The sequence below is a fragment of the Mobula hypostoma genome, chromosome 23, assembly GCF_963921235.1.
Source record: "Mobula hypostoma chromosome 23, sMobHyp1.1, whole genome shotgun sequence".
Lineage (NCBI taxonomy): Eukaryota > Metazoa > Chordata > Chondrichthyes > Myliobatiformes > Myliobatidae > Mobula > Mobula hypostoma.
The window spans coordinates 34,407,462-34,425,970 of record NC_086119.1 but is presented as its reverse complement, the minus strand read 5'-3'; the positions used below and the strand labels follow the sequence as shown (position 1 = coordinate 34,425,970).

Here is an 18,509-nt window from a genome sequence, read left to right as displayed (position 1 = left end):
CTTCAAGGGTGGAGTGAGCTTGTTGTAATGGTGAGTTCACTCACACTGTGTCGGTAGAAAGGATCGACTTTTGTTGGGTATTTGTCAAACTGCAAAGGAATCAAAGCATGTAAAACAAATTACGGTCAGTAAATATGCATTCACACTTGCTGTGGCCCTTAGCTTCTGAAGAAAGCAACATGTCTCACCAAGCCTGCAGCTATATTGTCAGATAGTATCATCACTTTTGATTCCCAAGTTGAGTCCCTCACCAAGTAGACGAGCCTAACTGAGAAAGGGCATTCCTTCAGCCACAGGGAAGAACAGGATTCAAACATAAGATTACAGCAGCACTGAATGAGACTTGGGAGCTCCACCAGTGGATTTCTGTGGAGAAATATAGTTTGAGCATAAAATGGTCATTTGAGGAGAGGTTCGCTCTTGGAAATTCTCCATTCTTAGCTTTGTCTCCTCTCCTATTTTTGGCAAAGTGAAGCTAGTAGTAGGGCTGCTGCCTTACAGCTCCAGTAACTCAAGCTTAGCTCAACCTGTGTGGAATTTTATGTTCTCCCTGTGACCATGGGGGCTTCTCTTGGGTGCTCCAGTTTCATCATACATCTCCATGATGGTAGGTTAATTGGACACTGTACTTCCCCCTAAGGTATAAGAGAATGGTAGATTCTGGGAGGAGGTGATGGGAACGTAGGGAGAATAGGTTACAGACAGAATTAGCAGGGAATAGGAGGGGGATTGGTTTCCTTTGTGAGCTGGCAAGGACTTAATGGACTAAAATGGCCTCCTTCTATGTTGTAAGAAAATATAGTACATAGAATTCTTCAGTCCCCTTCATGTGGGAGGATTAGACCATTAAAAAACACAAAATTATTCAGTCACTGCAAGTACTATCTTATCAAGGCAGGTCTGGCTATTTTCTTTTTGTACTAGCCCCTCTGGTTGTTTCTAGACACAATAGAAAGTAAATCTGAGGTAAATATTATGCAAAATCCCATCCATAGCTGGTTCCAACACCTGCCCAATTTGTCTTCCAAGGTTGAAATACTTCAAGATTCCACCAATTCTGATAATCAATGGAAATTTACACATTAAAGTACTAGGTTTCCTTGCAGAGATTCTTAAAGGGCAAGTAGAATGGCAGCAGTCAACGCCACTGGAACAGTAGAAACTTGATGAACAGAAGATCTACTGCAAAATTGAGGATGCATTATTAAAAATTTTCAAATAAAATGTCTGTACTCTATCATTTGGCTGCCATTTGTTTGTGGCCTCACTTTTCTGCTGGGGCATCCCAAATACCAGAGGCACAGAGTGGTACCTCGATTTTTCAATGACTTAATCCAATAGTCTGAAAACTGTGAACAAAACATGTCCGAATTCTCAGTATTCATTCAGAATTGCAGAGGCCCATCACCAAGTATACAGTGCATTTCTCCGTAATCTTAAATTCAAAACAGCACAGATAGTTAAAGAAAGCTAGAAAGGAGGTGATCATGTAAAATGGATCAAGTTAGCATCACAGAAACGAAGCCTTTATGGACTAATCCAGTTTATAGTTGCATACAAAATGTTGGTGCAAACAAATCTAAGTCTGCAAACAATAAGTAATTACAGTGGCCCACAAGGATCAAGGGAAATGGATTTGTTGTGCTCTACTTATCCTCACATTTCTGCCTTGGGTACGCACCATGGGCGGTGCAGGAGTTGGCATGATGGCCGTTGGCGGGATGGTGTGCGGAAATGGGGCGAACGTATGCTGGTGAGTGTGCTGATGGGTATGCTGGTGCTGATGCTGGTGAAACTCCGCCCGCATGTAGGGTGGTGGTCCCAGCGAGGCCCCTCGGTCCGCGCTCTGCGAGGCCAAAAATCTGGTGTTCAGCTCTTGTCGCAGAAGCTCTTGCTCTGTGGGAGACAGATATACATTGTGAAGAGCCATGCTCCTGATCAAATCAAGCAGTACAATAGCTACAATACACTTAGCTTCCTTGTGTATTACAAACTGCACTTCGCATAGTGCTCCAAACACTTTAATTTGCTCAAAGCAAAATATACTTAACAAAGGAATAATATTCCAGTGGAGTCACCAGCTCAAAAATATATGGGTTAATGTTTTCTGGGCATACTTAAGTTAACAATCAGCAAAATATTTGAATGCAAGTTGGTAGTATAAAACAGCATTTTGCAGTTTAGTAAGAAATACATTGCACCTTTGGAACTGGTTAAAGCACTTCAGTTTATGGATTGCTGTGAAAACACTCAATAGCTCTCCACCAATCCAATGAACATTGGCAGAAGCTGCTTCATAACATAACAAAAGCAGTTCAGCCTGGTCAACTGAAATACTGCGGCAATGAAATGCCATCCATTCTGGCAACTGTACAATAGTGGGTATAAGACTGAAAACTCAAGATTTAATATCATTCTCCATGCACTGCTGGTTCTCCTTTTGTAGATCTCTGCAAAAAGAAACCTGGTGAATCTCTGTGGCCCAGCAACCAAGTTAAAGGAGCAAAGTGCCCTGCAGGATCTCCTTTGACCTGCTGAGAACATGATGCATTTCTGCTCACAAAGTTAAGAAAAGATTATCATCAATCTGACAATTGATTGTGATATTGTGGTGATGGTATGAAATATTCTGGGAAACTCCAGTTTCAAAATCGAAGGTTCTGAGCTTTGAGTGATACTTCAGACACAGATGCTGTTAATTGGTATGATTAGATTATGAGAACACTCAGTCCTCTTTTTATTGTCATTTAGAAATGCATACATGCATTAAGCAATAATACAATGCTTCTCCGGAGTGATATCACAGAAAACAGGACAAACCAAAAACACTAACAGAACAACATAATTATAACATATAGTTACAGCAGTGCAAAGCAATACCATAATTTGATGAAGAACAAACCATGGGCACAGTAAATAAAGTCTCAAAAGTCTCCGAGTCCATCGACTCCTGAGTCCCCAATAGCAGGTGGCAAAAGGGAGAAACTCCCTGCTATAAACCTCCAGGCACCGTCAACTTGCCGATGCCTTGGAAGCAGCCGACACTGAGTCCATCCGTCCGAAAACTTCGAGCTTCCAACCAGCCTCTCCAATACAGCCTCCCCAGCGCCATCCTCTGCCGAGCGCCTTCAACCTCGCCCCGGCCGCTGAAACACATAAAGCCGAGGATTTTGGGGCCTTCTGCTCCGGAGATTCCGTTTACTACACAGTAGCGGCGGCAGTGAAGCGAGCATTTCAGAAGTTTTCCAGGTGTTCCTCTGTACTCTCACGTCTGTCTCCATCAAATCAGAATTGTGCACAGTCCCCTACTTAACAGATTACAGACATCATCACCGAAGTGGCCGCGCGTGCTGCCGTCGCGTAATATTTTCTCCTCCTCCTCCTCCATGATGATATTTCTTTAAAGGCTTGGTTAATGCTTCACTCACACTAAGAGTGCAAAGCAAGTATTTTCAACTGTCAGCCTTTGTGAAAGAACAGCTCAGTTGTTTATGTTGCATTAGGGTAATATTAACCACTAATCTCCCATCAGAATTTCACAGCATCAATATATGAACACCTTTGCATAAAACTGGCATTGAATTCTCTTCGGTATTTGTTAGTCTGGAGACATTGGAAGACATATAGCTTAAACGACAAATCTGTTGCTTGGAAGAAGAGGTCTTTTTTCAGGAAAAAAAATTAAAGCTAATAGTTGGCAAAATAACTGATTATCTGAAAAAATTATGACAATCCTAGATACCGAGGAATTGGCAACAGGCTGAAAATCTCCCAAATATTTAACGGATGTCAATGATTCATCAAAACAAGCAATTTGTGTTCTTAACATTTGGTAAGTTAATACAGTAAGGATAAGACTTTGCTGTTTCTATTCTTGAATTACTCAACACTGAGAACAATTGGTTATCACTTCTCTATTCCTTTGTCTGGGATTTTACCAAAAAGAATTTGAATGAAAAAGAGAGAGAAATAGCAAGCAATATTCCAGCTTTCAAACACCAGCATTACTGAACTGGAACTACTGGATGAAACGTCACTCACCAGAATATCCGGCTCCAGCAGGATGTCCGGGAACCTGAAGTGCACTTGACGTCAGTGGAGGAGGAGGTGGTAGAGCTGTGTGTGGAGCAAACATGGTGGGATGATGCGAGTGGTTTGCAGGCTGCAGACTAGGTGTGAAGGTATGTGAAGTATTGTGGGCCCCCAGTGGCAAGGAAAAACTTGGAGTAGAAGGATGATGGGAGATGTGCGCTGGAGGGGCTTGAGGCTTGACTGGAGTGCTGCTTCTGCTGCTACTGAGAAAAGAAAGGGATAGAAACAAATAACATCCATAAACAAGAATCAGAGTCAATTTCCACTCAAAATTGGCAGAGGCAACATTGGTACTCTGAGGAGATTTATAAGGCATTAGAAATGATCTTTCAAGAATCACTAGATTCTAGCATGGTTCAGGACTGGAAAATTGCAAATGTCACTCCACTCTTCAAGAAAGGAGGGAGGCTTGAGAAAGGAAATTATAGGCTAGTTAGCCTGACCTCAGTAGTTGTGAAGGTGTTGGAGTTGATTGTTAAGGATGAAGTTTTGGGGTAACTTGGAGGCACATGTTAAAATAAGCCAAACTGACCATGACTTCCTCAAGGGAAAATCTTGCCTGACAAACCTATCGGAATTCTTTGAAGAAATAAGAAGCAGGATAGAGAAAGGAGAATCAGTGGATGTTGTTTACTTAGGTTTTCAGAAGATTTTTGACAAGGTGCTGCACAAGTCTGCTTAGCAAGATAAGTGTCATGGAATGACAGAAAAGATACCAGCATGGATAGAGCATTGGCTGATTGGCAGGAGGCAAAGAAAGGGAACAAAGGGAACCTTTTCTCATTGGCTGCTTGTGACTAGTGGTGTTCCGCAAGGGTTGGTTTTGGGACTATTTCTTTTTAGGTTGTACGTCAGTGATTTGAACGATGGAACTGATGGCTTTGTGGCCAAATTTGAGGATGATATGAAGACAGCTGGAGAGGCACATGGTGTCAAGGAAGTGGGGAGTCTGCTGAAGGACTTAGACAAATTAGGAGGATGGGCAAAGAAGTGGTAGATAGAACACAGTGCCAGGAAGTCTTTGTCCATGGACTTTGGTGGAAGGAATAAAGGCTTCTAAATGGGGAGAAAATTTTAAAATCTGAGGAACAAGGGGAATAAAGGTTAACTTGCAGGTTGAGTCAGTAGGGAGGAAGGCAAATGCAATGTTAGCATTCATTTCAAGAGGACTGGAATATAAAAACAAAGATGTAATACTGTGGCTTCATAAGGCACTGGTGAGGCATCACTTGGAGTACCGTGAGCAGTTTTGAGCCCCTTACCTAAAAAAGGATGCATTGACATTGGAGAAGGTTCAAAGGAGGTTCATGAAAGTGAATGCAAGAACAAAAGGCTTATCAGGTGAGGAGTGTTTGATGGCTCTGGGCCTGTACTTGCTAGAATTTAGAAGAATGAGTGGAGGGGGATCTCACTGAAACTTATTGAATGTTGAAAGGCCTTGATAGAGTGGATGTGGAGAGGATGTCTCCTATGGTGGGTGAATCTAGGAACAGAGGGCACAGCCTCAGGATAGTGAGATGTCCATTTTAAACAGATAAGGAGGAATTGCTTTAGTCAGAGGTGGGGAATCTGGAATTTGTTGCCATAGGCAGCTATGGAGGCCAGGTCATTGGGCGTATTTAAGGCAGGGGTTGATAGATTATTGTTAAATCAGGGTGTGAAAGGCTACAGGGAGAAGACAAGAGAATGGAGTGACGAGGGAAATGGATCAGATATGATCAAATGGCAGAGCACACTCGATGGGCTGTATGGCCTAATTCTGCTCCTATGTCTTATGGTCTTATTTATGATTTATTGATCCTGCACCATTTTAATTCCTGTCACGGGTGAGTAAACAATAATACCCTTTCCCACCAACACACATTCATGCATTGTTAAATAATTCTTGAAATCAGAAGTAAATTCATTAGTGCAACGTTGCATTTCAGGGGGAAGTTGATATGTGGATATAGCCCAAAGAGAATGGTACCAAATGGAGATTCAAGAGGAAAGCAAGGTCAAATTCGCACTGTCTTCTTTGGCCAGATTTCCCAACTCCTGATTTCTGTCACAGAGACTTTCCAAAAGGTATGTGGATGTTTGGATCAGGTTTGGTGATGAAGCCTCTCAGTACTAGCTAACAGCAGCTGGCCTCATATGGAGGCTGCTCTCTTGAAATTACACTCCAGGAATTAGAGGGGATAAAACTGGAGAGTCAAGGTGATCAAGTATTGCCCATCAAGTTCAGTTTCAACAAGCAGAGAAGTCAAATTATCAGGTGAGGAGGTGAGGAGGTAAGGTGGCAAAATGGCATATGTAGAGCAAATAGTTCCTTTTGATGCCTTTTGCCGCTTTGTATTCATTCTAACCGGAAAGGGCTTGCAGATTGGGGCACTTCCAATTCTCATCCAAGTATTTTTTAAATTCAATGAAATATTCTGCTGGAGCTACTTTTTATATTCTAAGAACAAACAACCTTTAGGTGGCAAGAGTTCTTCTTAATTTCTTTTTATTGCAACCACTACTTAATTTATATCTGCTGTGTACCCCTAATTGTTACCATCCAAGAGATATAAGACCATCATCTTGCCGTGCATCTCTCTTAAAGCCAACTTTAAATGCCAGCTTCGCCTCATTGCTATCATTCTCAGCCCCTTGTCTCCTGCATCTGTATCAAGTACAAATATATCTTTCCTGTATTGTGGTAGTCAGATCTATGTTGTGTCCTACCGTTGACTACACCAGAGTATACATCCTTAACTGTCTTTCCCAACTTGTGGCATTCGAGATCATGGAAAAGAGAGGACAGTACAAAAACATATACAAAATGGTAAAAACACTTCCAAGTTCTTACCTTATGCTGTTCAGGCTTAGACTGCTGCTGTAGACAGAGAGGGATTGTGGGAGGCTACGAGACGTTGGCCGAGATGGAAGCTGAGATTGAGGGACTGGCTGAGCTGGAGATGGTGGCTGAGGATGAGGCTGATGCTGGGGTGTTTGGGGCTGGTGCTGGGGAGTTTGAGCCTGAACTTGATTGGCAGGCTGAGATACGGACTGAGGCTGAGGCTGGGGCTGGGGCTGGGGCTGGGGCTGAGGCTGAGTTTGGGGAACTGGTATAGATTGGGCTGGAAGGAGAGGCTGGGAGGGAAGAAGGGGCTGGGAAGGAAGAATGGGCTGAGAAGGAAGGAGAGGCTGGGAAGGAGGGACAGGCTGGGGCGGAGGGAGGGGTTGTGACTGGGTTTGGGCTTGAGCCTGGGATGGTGGTGGAGCCTTTGGCTGTGAATGAGGTGGAACTTGTGCAAGCTGGTTCTGCACAGGAAGCGGAGAGCACAGCTTTATTTGGGATTGGGATTGGGACTGGGACTGGGGCTGGGACTGAAATTGGGTTTGGGTTTGGGATAGGGACTGGGACGGGGGTTGAGGTGGGTTCTGAGCCTGGGGAGCAGGCTCCTTCGCCACGGCAAGCACGAGCAGCTGGTCTTTGGAACCTTCCTGGCTTTTCTCCTGACTTCGTTCTAACCCTGATATCTTGGGGACACTTGGTCCTTTTGCTTCTCGGGTGTCATTTGTTGTTAGTGCACTGACACTGAAGTCAGTAACTGCAGAGAGAACAGAGAGAGAAAAAAATAAAGATAATCTCTTCAATTAAGTCTTTACAGTAGAAATCTGATGAATCAATGTGTGTACATACTGGTACAACCCCCATTTTGGTTTGCAACCCGCTCTTACGGTATTTCAGAACTATACTGCAACAACATTTTAAACAACTAAGTAAGTAGAATGATTTGATAAATCTATGATACCAGCCCTTTTGTTCTCAAGGAAAGCATTACAAAGATACATTCTCTCCCCTCTGCACCACTCTCACTGGTCACAGTGTTCCCAGGGTAGAAAACAACAATCATCTCCGATTCGCTGAGCTGAAGTAGCTGAAGCCAAAAAGGAGGGCATCCTTTAGCAACATGCTTGGCCTTGAACAAAGTGCCACCAACACAATGAACCTGGATGGTGACAAGCACATCAGAAAAGCCCCTCTTACTACACATGTCTGGAGCAACCAGTTGGCCAGCTATTCAAGCCTGTGCTTTTCACTCCTGACAGACGTGGAAGTTGGGTCACGTGCTCAATGCAAGTGAAGAGGATGTACAGCTTCCACATTCATGATCACAGATAAATCCTTATTACTTGTGAGAAACTTCTTATCATTGGCCAAGCACTCAAGGCCAATGGCCAAAAGTCCATCCTAACAAAATTACATATTCACTGCCTTTTTCTGGTCGAAATATGTCAAACAGACACCACAAAGCTGCCTACAAAGTTAGGTTGCAGAGTTGCAGATATCACTAGCCAATCCTTGTCATGGGACGAGCCAGTGAAAGTTCAAAGCATATAGTCCCAAAATAAAGAACAGCATTTGGTGTAACCTTTAGCATTATTTATATATATTTATTGGGATACCGTGCAGATTAGGCACTTTCGGTCCTTCGAGACACACCACCCAGCAATCCCCCAATTTAATCTTAGTATGATCATGGGAAAATTTACAATGACCAATTAACCTATCAACCAGAACATCTTTGGACTCAAGTGAGGAAACCAGAGCACGTAGAGGAAACACTCGTGGTCACGGGGAGAACGTACAAACTCCCTACAGGCAGCAGCGGGAAATGTATCCGCGCCACTGGTACTGCAAAGCCTTGTGCTAATCGGTACGCTACCATGCCGCCCCGGTTATTAGCAGAGGATGGCAATAAATTTTACAAGTTTATTTTATGTTATTCGAGATTATTGGACTGACCAGTCTGGCAACCAAATTATACACTAGGATTGGTTAAATCAGCATTATAAATGTTTCATCTACGCTAAGTTTAAGACAGTATTGGTGTGCATATCCATGACTTAGGAGGAATATTGTTCAAAACTAAGTGGCACTTTACCTATGGTTCAATGGCTTTCAAGCAGACAGCAGTTAAACCATATAAAAATTGATCTCCAAGTCTAAATTTATAATCTGTAGAATCATACCCACAAAAAGATTAATGCCTTTAGTGAAGGGAAAAATAATTTTTTTTAAATAAAGCATGGTTAAAATATCATCAGACAATGGAAAAGCCAAAAATAAATGAAGTTATGTCTATCAGCAGACTTGTGAAACTTAAGTAACGTATTTGACAACTTCCTGAAAACTGTCATTACAAAATATGAATGAGGAAAAAGCTTTAGGGTGCCTTACACATGCTAACCCTCACACAAGAAAAGTATTCATAAAAACTCCCCCAACGCTGGCAGGTGAGACGGGCAGGTGCCGGGCAGCCATGCGTCACACGTACAAGCAAATTGAAGGCTGGCTGGCCCCCCTTGCACCCTGTGGTGCACGGGCAAAACCTGGGCTTGGCTAAGTGCGCTTCCCAGAGCCCAGATGGTTGCCGGCGTAGACCAAGTTGGTGGACTTCTAAGGGAATCTCATGAACTGGTCTACGGTCTACATTCCCATTGAAGGAATATCTTAACAGCTGGACATTGTTACCTTGCAGAACAATCCCAGTCAGTAAGATTGCCTTGAGCATTTACCCTTAGAATTACATTTTTTCTTCTTACACTTTAATGTTTCTTGCTTTGCAAAAGTTGACTAAGTTCCAAGAAATGGTCACACGTGGGTTGTATTCTGAGATTTGCTCTGCAGATCATTTTGCTAACTTTAGGATTAATTCTCCAGTTACTGAATCAATAAAGTAGGCTGCAGATTGAGAGATGTGTTTCTATTCACAGAATTTCCTGCATGAATTCCTTGTCAACAGCATGGACTAGGAACTTAAAGTTGGAGAACTTAGGGAAAATTCCTGAAACTTTCCTGACTGGAGAGTCTGTTCCTCCAGAGACTGAAGAATAAGAATTCATGTGTCACAAGTGGGCAATGTCAACATGAGTAATGCAGATTTGCAAACGGCAGTCACTGCTAATACTCTGACTACATACACTCAGTGGCCACCTTATTATGTACCTCCTGTTCCTAATAAACTGGCCACTGAATGAATGTTCATGGTTTTCTCCCGCTGAAGCCCATCCATTTCAAAATCTGATGTGTTGTACGTTCAGAGATGTTCTTCTGCACACCATTGTTGAAACGCATGGTTATTTGAGTTACCATCACCTTCCTGTCAGCATGAACCATTCTCTTCTTGACTTCTCTCATTAGCAAGGCATTTTTGCCCAAAGAACTGCCACTCACTGGATGTTTTTTGTTTATTGCACGATTCTCTGAGAATTTGAGAGTCTGTGTGCATGAAAATCCCAGGAGATCAGCAGTTTCTGAGATACTCAAACTACCCTGTCTGGCATCAACGATCATTCCAAGGTCAAAATCACTTAGATCACATTTCATCCCCATTCTGATGTCCAAGCATAAGGGACAATCCCTTCCTGTGGCAGAAGAACACGGGAAGAATTGACCCTTTTTACCATGTTTACATGCTTTCATGTACTGAGTTGCTTCCACAAGATTGGCTGATCAGATGTCTACATTAACATGGTGTACAGGTGTACCTAATAAAGTGGCCACTAAGTGTACATCAAGTCCTTACCTCAAGCACGTTTTCTGTATTGATGAAACAGAACTACATGAACAATTGGTAGTGACAGACCTGTTAAATACAACACTAAAGCTATCCTATTTGCAATTTGTGCTACCCCTAAGCTAGAGTGACAAACTTTTAAAACCAGTTATTCTAAAATTATGAAGTAATGCATCGTATGTTCAACTTAATTAGGCCTCAAGGGTTAGAAAATGACATGTAATGCGTATTTAGTATCCCAAAAGGGTTCATTTGAATAAATATAATGCACATTTAATATCCCCAAAGAATCAATTTGTCAGCTTTCTGACTCTGAAAGCAAAATATGCAAATTAGCCTTATGTTAAGAAGGCCTTTACTTTCATTCTCAATAAAGTGCCCCTTTGGTTGGTTAATGGCACATTACGCAGCGGAGCAAATCAAAGTTTGCAGCTGTCTAAACAGCTTGGGCTACAGGGAAAACAACAATGTGAATTAATAAGTGGCAGAGTTGCTGCAGTGCACGATATCACATTTAATTCCATCAGACAAATGATGCTTTTCTCCACTAGGAGGCTGTGTCTACTCCTCATTGGGATGCTGTCCAAGCATAAGGGACAATCCCTTTCTGTGGCAGAGGAATGTGGATCAGAGTGCATAGATGCATATTTATCTAGTAATTAAGACTTTTGAGGAGCTAACAGGTCTCTATGCTTGCTATAACTTGAAACTGGAAAGGGGGAAAGGGGTTCACCAAGAAGAAATCAAGAAATTGGGCAACCTTGCTTAAGGGGACCATATTGTGTTTTTTGTCCTTTAAGAAGCATTGAATAGGATTTTCATGTTATTAGATGGCAGGTGCACCAAACTATGGGTCTCATTTGCCTAGCTGCATTCTGGGAGGTATGATAAAAGAAATTCCTCCTTGGCAGCCACTCTTGACCCATGGAGAGGGTCAACTTTGCTCTGTTATTGGTGGTCCTGAGTAAAGTGGCCAGAGTCAGCACTAGGACATAGATCAAGGCATCTATGCACCAAAAATAACAATGCTCATGACTGCTGACAAAGAGATTTATAATCCAAATAAATGACTAGTGGTGGCAGGGCAGGATTTATAAAACATGAAAGCAATGTCCCAGGATACACTCTCTAAATCACACATGATCTACTTTCTACTTGATGTGTTCCTTGTTGAACTTTGACCTAACTTTGGCCAATTAGTAGTCAATGATAGGCCTAGGGCCTGCAGGAATGGGTAAGTGGCACCAGCACAAGGATGAAATGTGAAAGGAAACAGCCCCATTGTATGAGACTAGAACGTAACACAGGAACAGGCACGTCAGCCCACAATGTTGTGCCAAACCAGCCATAAAGTAAAAAAAACCCTAAATACTAATCCCTCCTACCTATACAATGCCCACACCCCTCCATCTTCCTCACATACATGTGCCTATCTAAATGTCCCTTAAAAGTCTCCAATGTATTTGCTTCTATCACCATAGCAGGCAGTGCATTTCAGGCATCCACCACACTCACATCTCCTTTGAACCTTCTTAGTGCAACAGGTAGAATTTGTTAAGTGTATCCAGGAAGGTTCTGCCAGACAAACCCTTCAAAACTTGTGCAAAACACCTTTTAAGCATAGAAGAAATGCAAAAATTATCATCGAGAGCTCCACTTTCCAGGCTGTTCTTGCAAATCCCTCCACATATGAAAAACTGCAGTGTAGAAATGATATGGGAAAGAATCAAAATCTCTGCACCTTAAACTGTAATGAATTACATTGGCACCCCTCTTTAGTGCCATCCCACAGAGTATTAATTCATCATACTGAGCTTGGTATTGGTGACAGGTACACGCGCCTTTTAACTAAAAAAATATATTTCCTCATATTGTCTGCTGTTGTACCAGGAACCTGGTGCAAACCAATGCCCTCTGTTGATGTGCCACAGCAAAGGGTTGGTGATCTCATAGCTGCAAGGTTTGATGTGCAGAGAGCCAACAAAGCAATGTGCAGAGGCTGCCTGCAATGGCTGATGTGAGGCAGACCAGGAAATCTCAACAGGACTCGAACCATACAGCTCACAACAGTGGGAAAAGCAGAGACTCAAGCGAGGTTCATAACAGAAGCACTGCCGGCGATATATGGGAAGTAAAAAAATGGCAAATGTCAGAAATATGACCCAGTAAACAGCTTGGCGGGGCAAGAAGCAGAATTGATGTTTCAGATCATTGGCTTTTCGTTAAAACTGGAAAGGTGAGAAAGGAACAACGTTTAAAGTTACAGGAAGTGGCTGAAATAAGGTGAGGGAACGTCTGTGATAGAGTGCAGATTTATCAAGGTAATAATATATTTCAAGAATAGGCAACAGAGAAATAAGCAAACAAAGTGAAATATAGAAGTTAAGCCACATCTGTGGAGATGGTTAGACTGAAAGACTAGAAGGTGTTCAGCTAAAAGCTTGAGTGCTCCTTGGGTTACATTGGGCACTTCGAGAGCAGTGTAGGATGGCATGGAAAATTTATTTATTTATGAAATTTATTTATACAGCGTCGAATAGGCCTTTCTGGCCCTTTGAGCCGCGTTGCCCAGCAATCCCTCAATTTAACACTAGCCTAATCATGGGACAATTTACAATGACCAAATAACCTACCAAGGGGTACATCTTTGGACTGTGGGAGGAGACCAGAGCAGAGCATCCAGAGGAAACCCACGCAGTCATGGGGAGACTATACAAGCTCCTCACGGAATTGAATCTAGGTCGCCTGCAATGTAAAGTACAGAGCTAACCACTACGCTACCATGCTATGCAGACAGATCAGAGTGGGAATGGAATGGAGAGTTAAAATATCAGATAGGTTGAAGCTCAGGTCAACCTCACTGACTGAACTGAGGTACTCTGCAAAGCAGTCACTTAGTTTCTCCAATGTTGAAAAGACTATATCGTGCACAGTGAAAACTGATTAGAAAAAAGTGCAAGTGAACTGCTGCTTCCCCAGAACGAACTGGTTAGTTCCTCGAATGATGAGAAAGGAGTAGATGGGCAGATGTTGCATCACCCTCAGTAGATGGAAGGCACTGAGAGAAATTGAGTGACCAGCAGAAGTGGAAGAGTGAACCAAGGCCTCACAGAGCAAACGTTAAAATGGTCTTTCATATTTGTGTTAACACGGCTATTGAAAGAGCAGAGGATGCTTCCACTTTATTAACCATAAGGATTTAAAACACTTGGAGGCAGAAGGGAAGGTATGAAACTGGCAAATAAAATTAATGAGTGGGGAAAACCTCCCACATGGTATTCCTCAAGTCAGCATTCAGTGAAGCTGAGATGCTAACTGGATTCATGGTGCCAGCTCCTATCAATATGCAACATTTTTACCATCAAACCACAGTATTCATGAGTCAGTCTGTCAATATAAACATGGTTTACATGCTTTCCTTCACAGGCCCTTCAAACTAAAAGTACAGATACCTCACATTCTTCAATCCACAAAGGTTGAACCAGAGCCTTGGCCAACATAAACCAACGTAGTTAACTCCAAAAATAAACATTAGCCTATGCAGTCAACAGACAGTCACTTGACTCACTTTCTATAACCAATGTGTACAAATACTCATGGTGACTGGCTGACAATATGTGATCAAGCATACAACTTCACTACTATTTTAAGAGAACATTTTGGTGAACAGTGGAAGATTTATGTTAGCTGAAGAGAAACTAGATTGCTCTGTATCCAAAGTGACATAGTATACTGGTGCATAGGGTTCATATCTAACCCATACCAATGGGCTTGAAGTCACCTGCCATTAATGCCACAAGATTTGGTTTAGACATTCCCAACCAAATTTACTAAGTCACTGAGACTTCAGTAAAAACTAATTGACAAGCCCACAAACTGACAAACAAATTCACTGGAGAGGTCATAGGGCAAACACAATGTTTTCCTGACTTCAGGATGTCTCAAAGCCCCTTTCTTTACAACAGTGTTGCAATATAAGAGATTGAGTGTGCAATGTAACCATAGAAACCACTCACAAACCTTGCATTCTATTTTCAGTGATAGCTTTGAATGGCAAATACAGGCAGGAGACCAGGGAGAACACTCCCACTTGTGATCTTTTAAGTGCAACTGAGAGAGCAGCTGGGATCTCAGTTTAACATCACACCCAAAACAAAGACATCTTCAACAGTGCAGCAACCTCCCTGTACTGCACTCGAACGTGCACAGTCTTTGGAGAGCAAGTAACACTCACGACCAATATTCCCTTTAATTATTTTTAAAGCTGCATGGATCAACCATTGCTCTGAGCAGGAATTTTTTGCACAGACTGAAAACTGTGTGGCATATTACACAAAAGAAAATACCAGCTGCGCAGCAACAAAGGCTGTGTGCATGGGAGCATTTCCGCTACAGCGTGGCCATGCACCCATACAGGTTCGAGAGGACAGTACTCATGACGTACAAATTCAATGCCATGAGTGCAAACATCTCACTAACTAGGAGATCTATTGTATCTAGTACACCTACCAGTGTTACAAAATAAAACATTCTTTTTGACTACAATTTTGAATAAACTAGGGAATACCTTATAGAATCAATTGATGGAGTAGTGTTCCGCATGACACATGATATGCCTGACCAAGAAATATTTAGTGCTGCCAAACAATGCTTAAAATCAAGCGTATACCTGGGGGAAAACGTACATCAGCCACTTTCTTTGCTCATTAATCTTATTCCCTGTGCTGTTTTCATCCAAGAGAAGTGCTCAGTAATACCTCAGAGGCCTCTGAAAATAGAAATACCTCAGTTGATAGATCAACTAAGGTATTTAGTGCTTATCTGTCCAAAGTATTCATCACTATTGGTTAGTATCAGCCCATATCCTACATAAAGCTTCTTGTTCTTGTTGCTGTTTGCGCGATTTGTCCATTTTTTTCTTGTGGGAGAGTTCTGGGGTTAGACGTTCTTGTTGCTGTTTGCATGATTTGTCTGATTTTTTTCACATGGAGTTTTTGGGGCTTGATGCTTTTGTTGCTGTTTTCATGATTTGATTGCTTTTTTTGCACAGGGGAGATTGGGGGTTTGATGTTCTTGTTGCTGCTTACACAATTTGTTTTTTTTTACACATGGGGCATCTGGGGTTTGATGTTCTTGTTGGTGTTTGTGCAATTTTGTTTTTTTTGCACAAGGAGGGGTTTTGGGGATTGATGTTCTTTTGTCGTCTGTACAATTTGTGTTTTTTTTGCACATGCGGGGGGATTAATGTTTTTCTTCGAAAGGCTTCCCATGGTTCTCTTTGTTTCATGGCTATCCAGAGAAGATGAATCTCAGAATTGTGCACTGCATATTTTAATAATAAATGCACCTTGAACTAGTTATCATTTTATCCCTTTCAGAGACAGAACAACTCAGATGAGATGCTTCATGAGAAACAAAACTGAACCTCTCTTTGGCTGGAGAGATGACATTTTAAACCTGGCCCACAGAAGGCATGAACATCCTCATCTTCCAGATCATGAGACAACTGGGCGTGGTGATTTCAAAGATTAAAGTTTAGATGAGCTTTATTTGTCACCTGTACATCAAAACTTACAGTGAAATGCATTGTTTGTGTCAAATCAAATCAGCGAGGATTGTACCAAGCTTTCAGCACCAACATAGCATGCCCCCAATTTACTAACCTTAACCACATGTCTTTGGAGTGTGGGAGGAAACCCACATGGGGAGAACATAAAAAACTCCTGATAAGCAGCGGCGAAAATTGGACCCCGATCAGTGATTGCCAACGCAGTGATAGCGTCATGCTAACCGCCATGCTGCCATGCTGACCCCACATTGAGTAATCTTCATCTTCACAGGCATTTCCTTTTGTTGCTCAAGAAAACAACAGGAGGTGAGAGGTGTGGTGAATCACCACACAACAGCATGGATACTCTCCAAGCAACGGTGGGTAAGAAAGCTTTGTGACAGCTGCAGTTGACAAAGCAAAACTGGGTTAAACAGATATTGCAAAACACAGAAAAGCTTCTTTGGCTTTTCCAGTTGGAACGCAAAGTGCAATATGCATAGACTTGGACCAAAACATCTCTGGGGAGTTTAACTCCAGGTAGAAAAATAAACTGGTCTGACTGCTACAGTTTCAATATTAGATAAATAATGATTGAAATAAAATGTTTAGATTCCTGGCTCAGTTTTAGATCAAATACAAGGTTCCAACATTCAATCTTCAGTTGACCACACAGTCAAGGTGTTCCATTTCATAACAGGAAGCTAAAGAATGAAAAGTCTGTTCCACTGTGGTGTGAAATACCTCCAGTGTTTAAATACTGCCCTTCAGGATGTGGCTGTAAACCAGACTTTGCATCAAGTAAGTACTTCAGTAGGACGCTGGCAATGTCTCAACTCGGATTTCTACAAATATTGGTTCTGACCTTGCCTACAGCAGACAGACTTCTGGACCTTCGCCTTTCTGTGCCAATATTCGGCTTTACTATAGTCAAACACGTCTTTGAAGGCCAACGCACATATGAGAAGGCTAGCTCCACACCTTATCCTCTCAAGCCATCATGACGAATTGTGAATCAAGAGTGCCTGGTTCGTGTAGCAGTGCAGCGCATTTGAATTGTATTTCATAGTGCCATCTCTTCCTCCACAACCAAGTGCTGGATCTCATCATCAGACTGCTTTGACAAAGGGTAGACCTCTGACAGACCTTCTGCCAGGTTAACAAGTCAATAGAATTTAGAGCTTTATAGACCACCGCATGAGGAAAGTCGTTTGACAGTCATGTAGCTTCTTAGACAGTCTCTCAGTATAAAGACTTACACACCACTCTAGTTACATCGGTTCTGGGGTCAATATGGGAACCACAGACTCTTCTGCTTGATAGGACAGGGGATGCCCAAGAGGTCAGGAAGGTGCACAGTTTGGGAGGTGATACATTCTTTAATGATTCTGTGTGCTCCTGATGGGTAGACTTAAGGTTCTCAATATCACCCCAAAAGTCCTGTCTCTACTTTGAGCTAACCTGAACTTGATATTGCTAAGAGTTGTTCCACTTCTTCGAGGAGGTTCCGCACACAGCTTGAAGCTTTCTCCTTGCTATTTGGGTGTTCCTTCTTGAGATGGATCGTGGAATAAGTTAACAACTTTGAAACAGAAGAGACTGCAGTACCAGAATCTGGAGCAACTAATCACTGGAAGAACTCAGCCAATTTTCTTCTGCAGAACACCATTTCTTTGGAGTTATGCAAGATGATTGGTAGGTTGTTAACTTTGCTTCTCTCTTTAGAGACCTTGCCTGGTCACTGAATGTTCCCAGTATTTCCTGTTTTTATTTCAGATTTATTGTAGTTCACAAAGCAGAATATTGTGGCTATGTAAACCATTCATTTGGCTTCAACCAGAGCTTTTGTTTAATTCTGGATGCCATTCATGAGAAGAATATGAAGGATTTGGAGGAGGAACAGAGGAAAGTGACTTGATTGAGATTAAAATTACAAACTGGAGAAGTGAGGCTGCTGTTAGAAGGCAGTGAGGAAATATGATAGAAGTGTTTATAACCATGAGAGGTTTAGACAGAATAATGAACTGTTTCTAAAAGCTGAAAAGTTGACAATAAAATGGCATGAATTTAAGATGACTGGGGATTGAATGAGATGCAATGGGAGCATAATGTTTTGCTAATGGAAGGAATTATTCAGATTTGGAATAACAGGATGATAAAAATTAATTTATTGGTAACTTTCCAAAATGAATTGGGAAAAAAAATCTTGAACTAGAAATAAAGATTCAGGAATATGGGGAAAAACATTGAGTCAAACAAGGTGGGATGGTTTTCTAAAGACCTAGTGCATACAGAATGAGCTGAGTTCCTATTTTTCC

The 18,509-nt window shown here is 42.0% G+C and overlaps 1 protein-coding gene across 11 annotated transcripts in view; it reads right to left on the bottom strand.

Moving 5' to 3' along the window:
* The window catches only part of auts2a (activator of transcription and developmental regulator AUTS2 a), a 1,205,197-nt gene that overhangs the window by 54,775 nt on the left and 1,131,913 nt on the right, over positions 1-18,509 (bottom strand). For 7 of the 11 annotated variants that reach the window (XM_063031901.1, XM_063031894.1, XM_063031893.1 and 4 more), the window contains 4 exons: positions 6,926-7,670; positions 4,042-4,295; positions 1,661-1,896; positions 45-89 (listed from right to left, as the gene is read on the bottom strand). In XM_063031901.1, coding sequence (XP_062887971.1) covers positions 45-89; positions 1,661-1,896; positions 4,042-4,295; positions 6,926-7,670 — 1,280 coding nt within the window. The remainder of the gene's footprint in view (positions 1-44; positions 90-1,660; positions 1,897-4,041; positions 4,296-6,925; positions 7,671-18,509) is intronic. The other 4 variants (XM_063031896.1, XM_063031895.1, XM_063031898.1 and 1 more) reach the window with 4 other exon arrangements.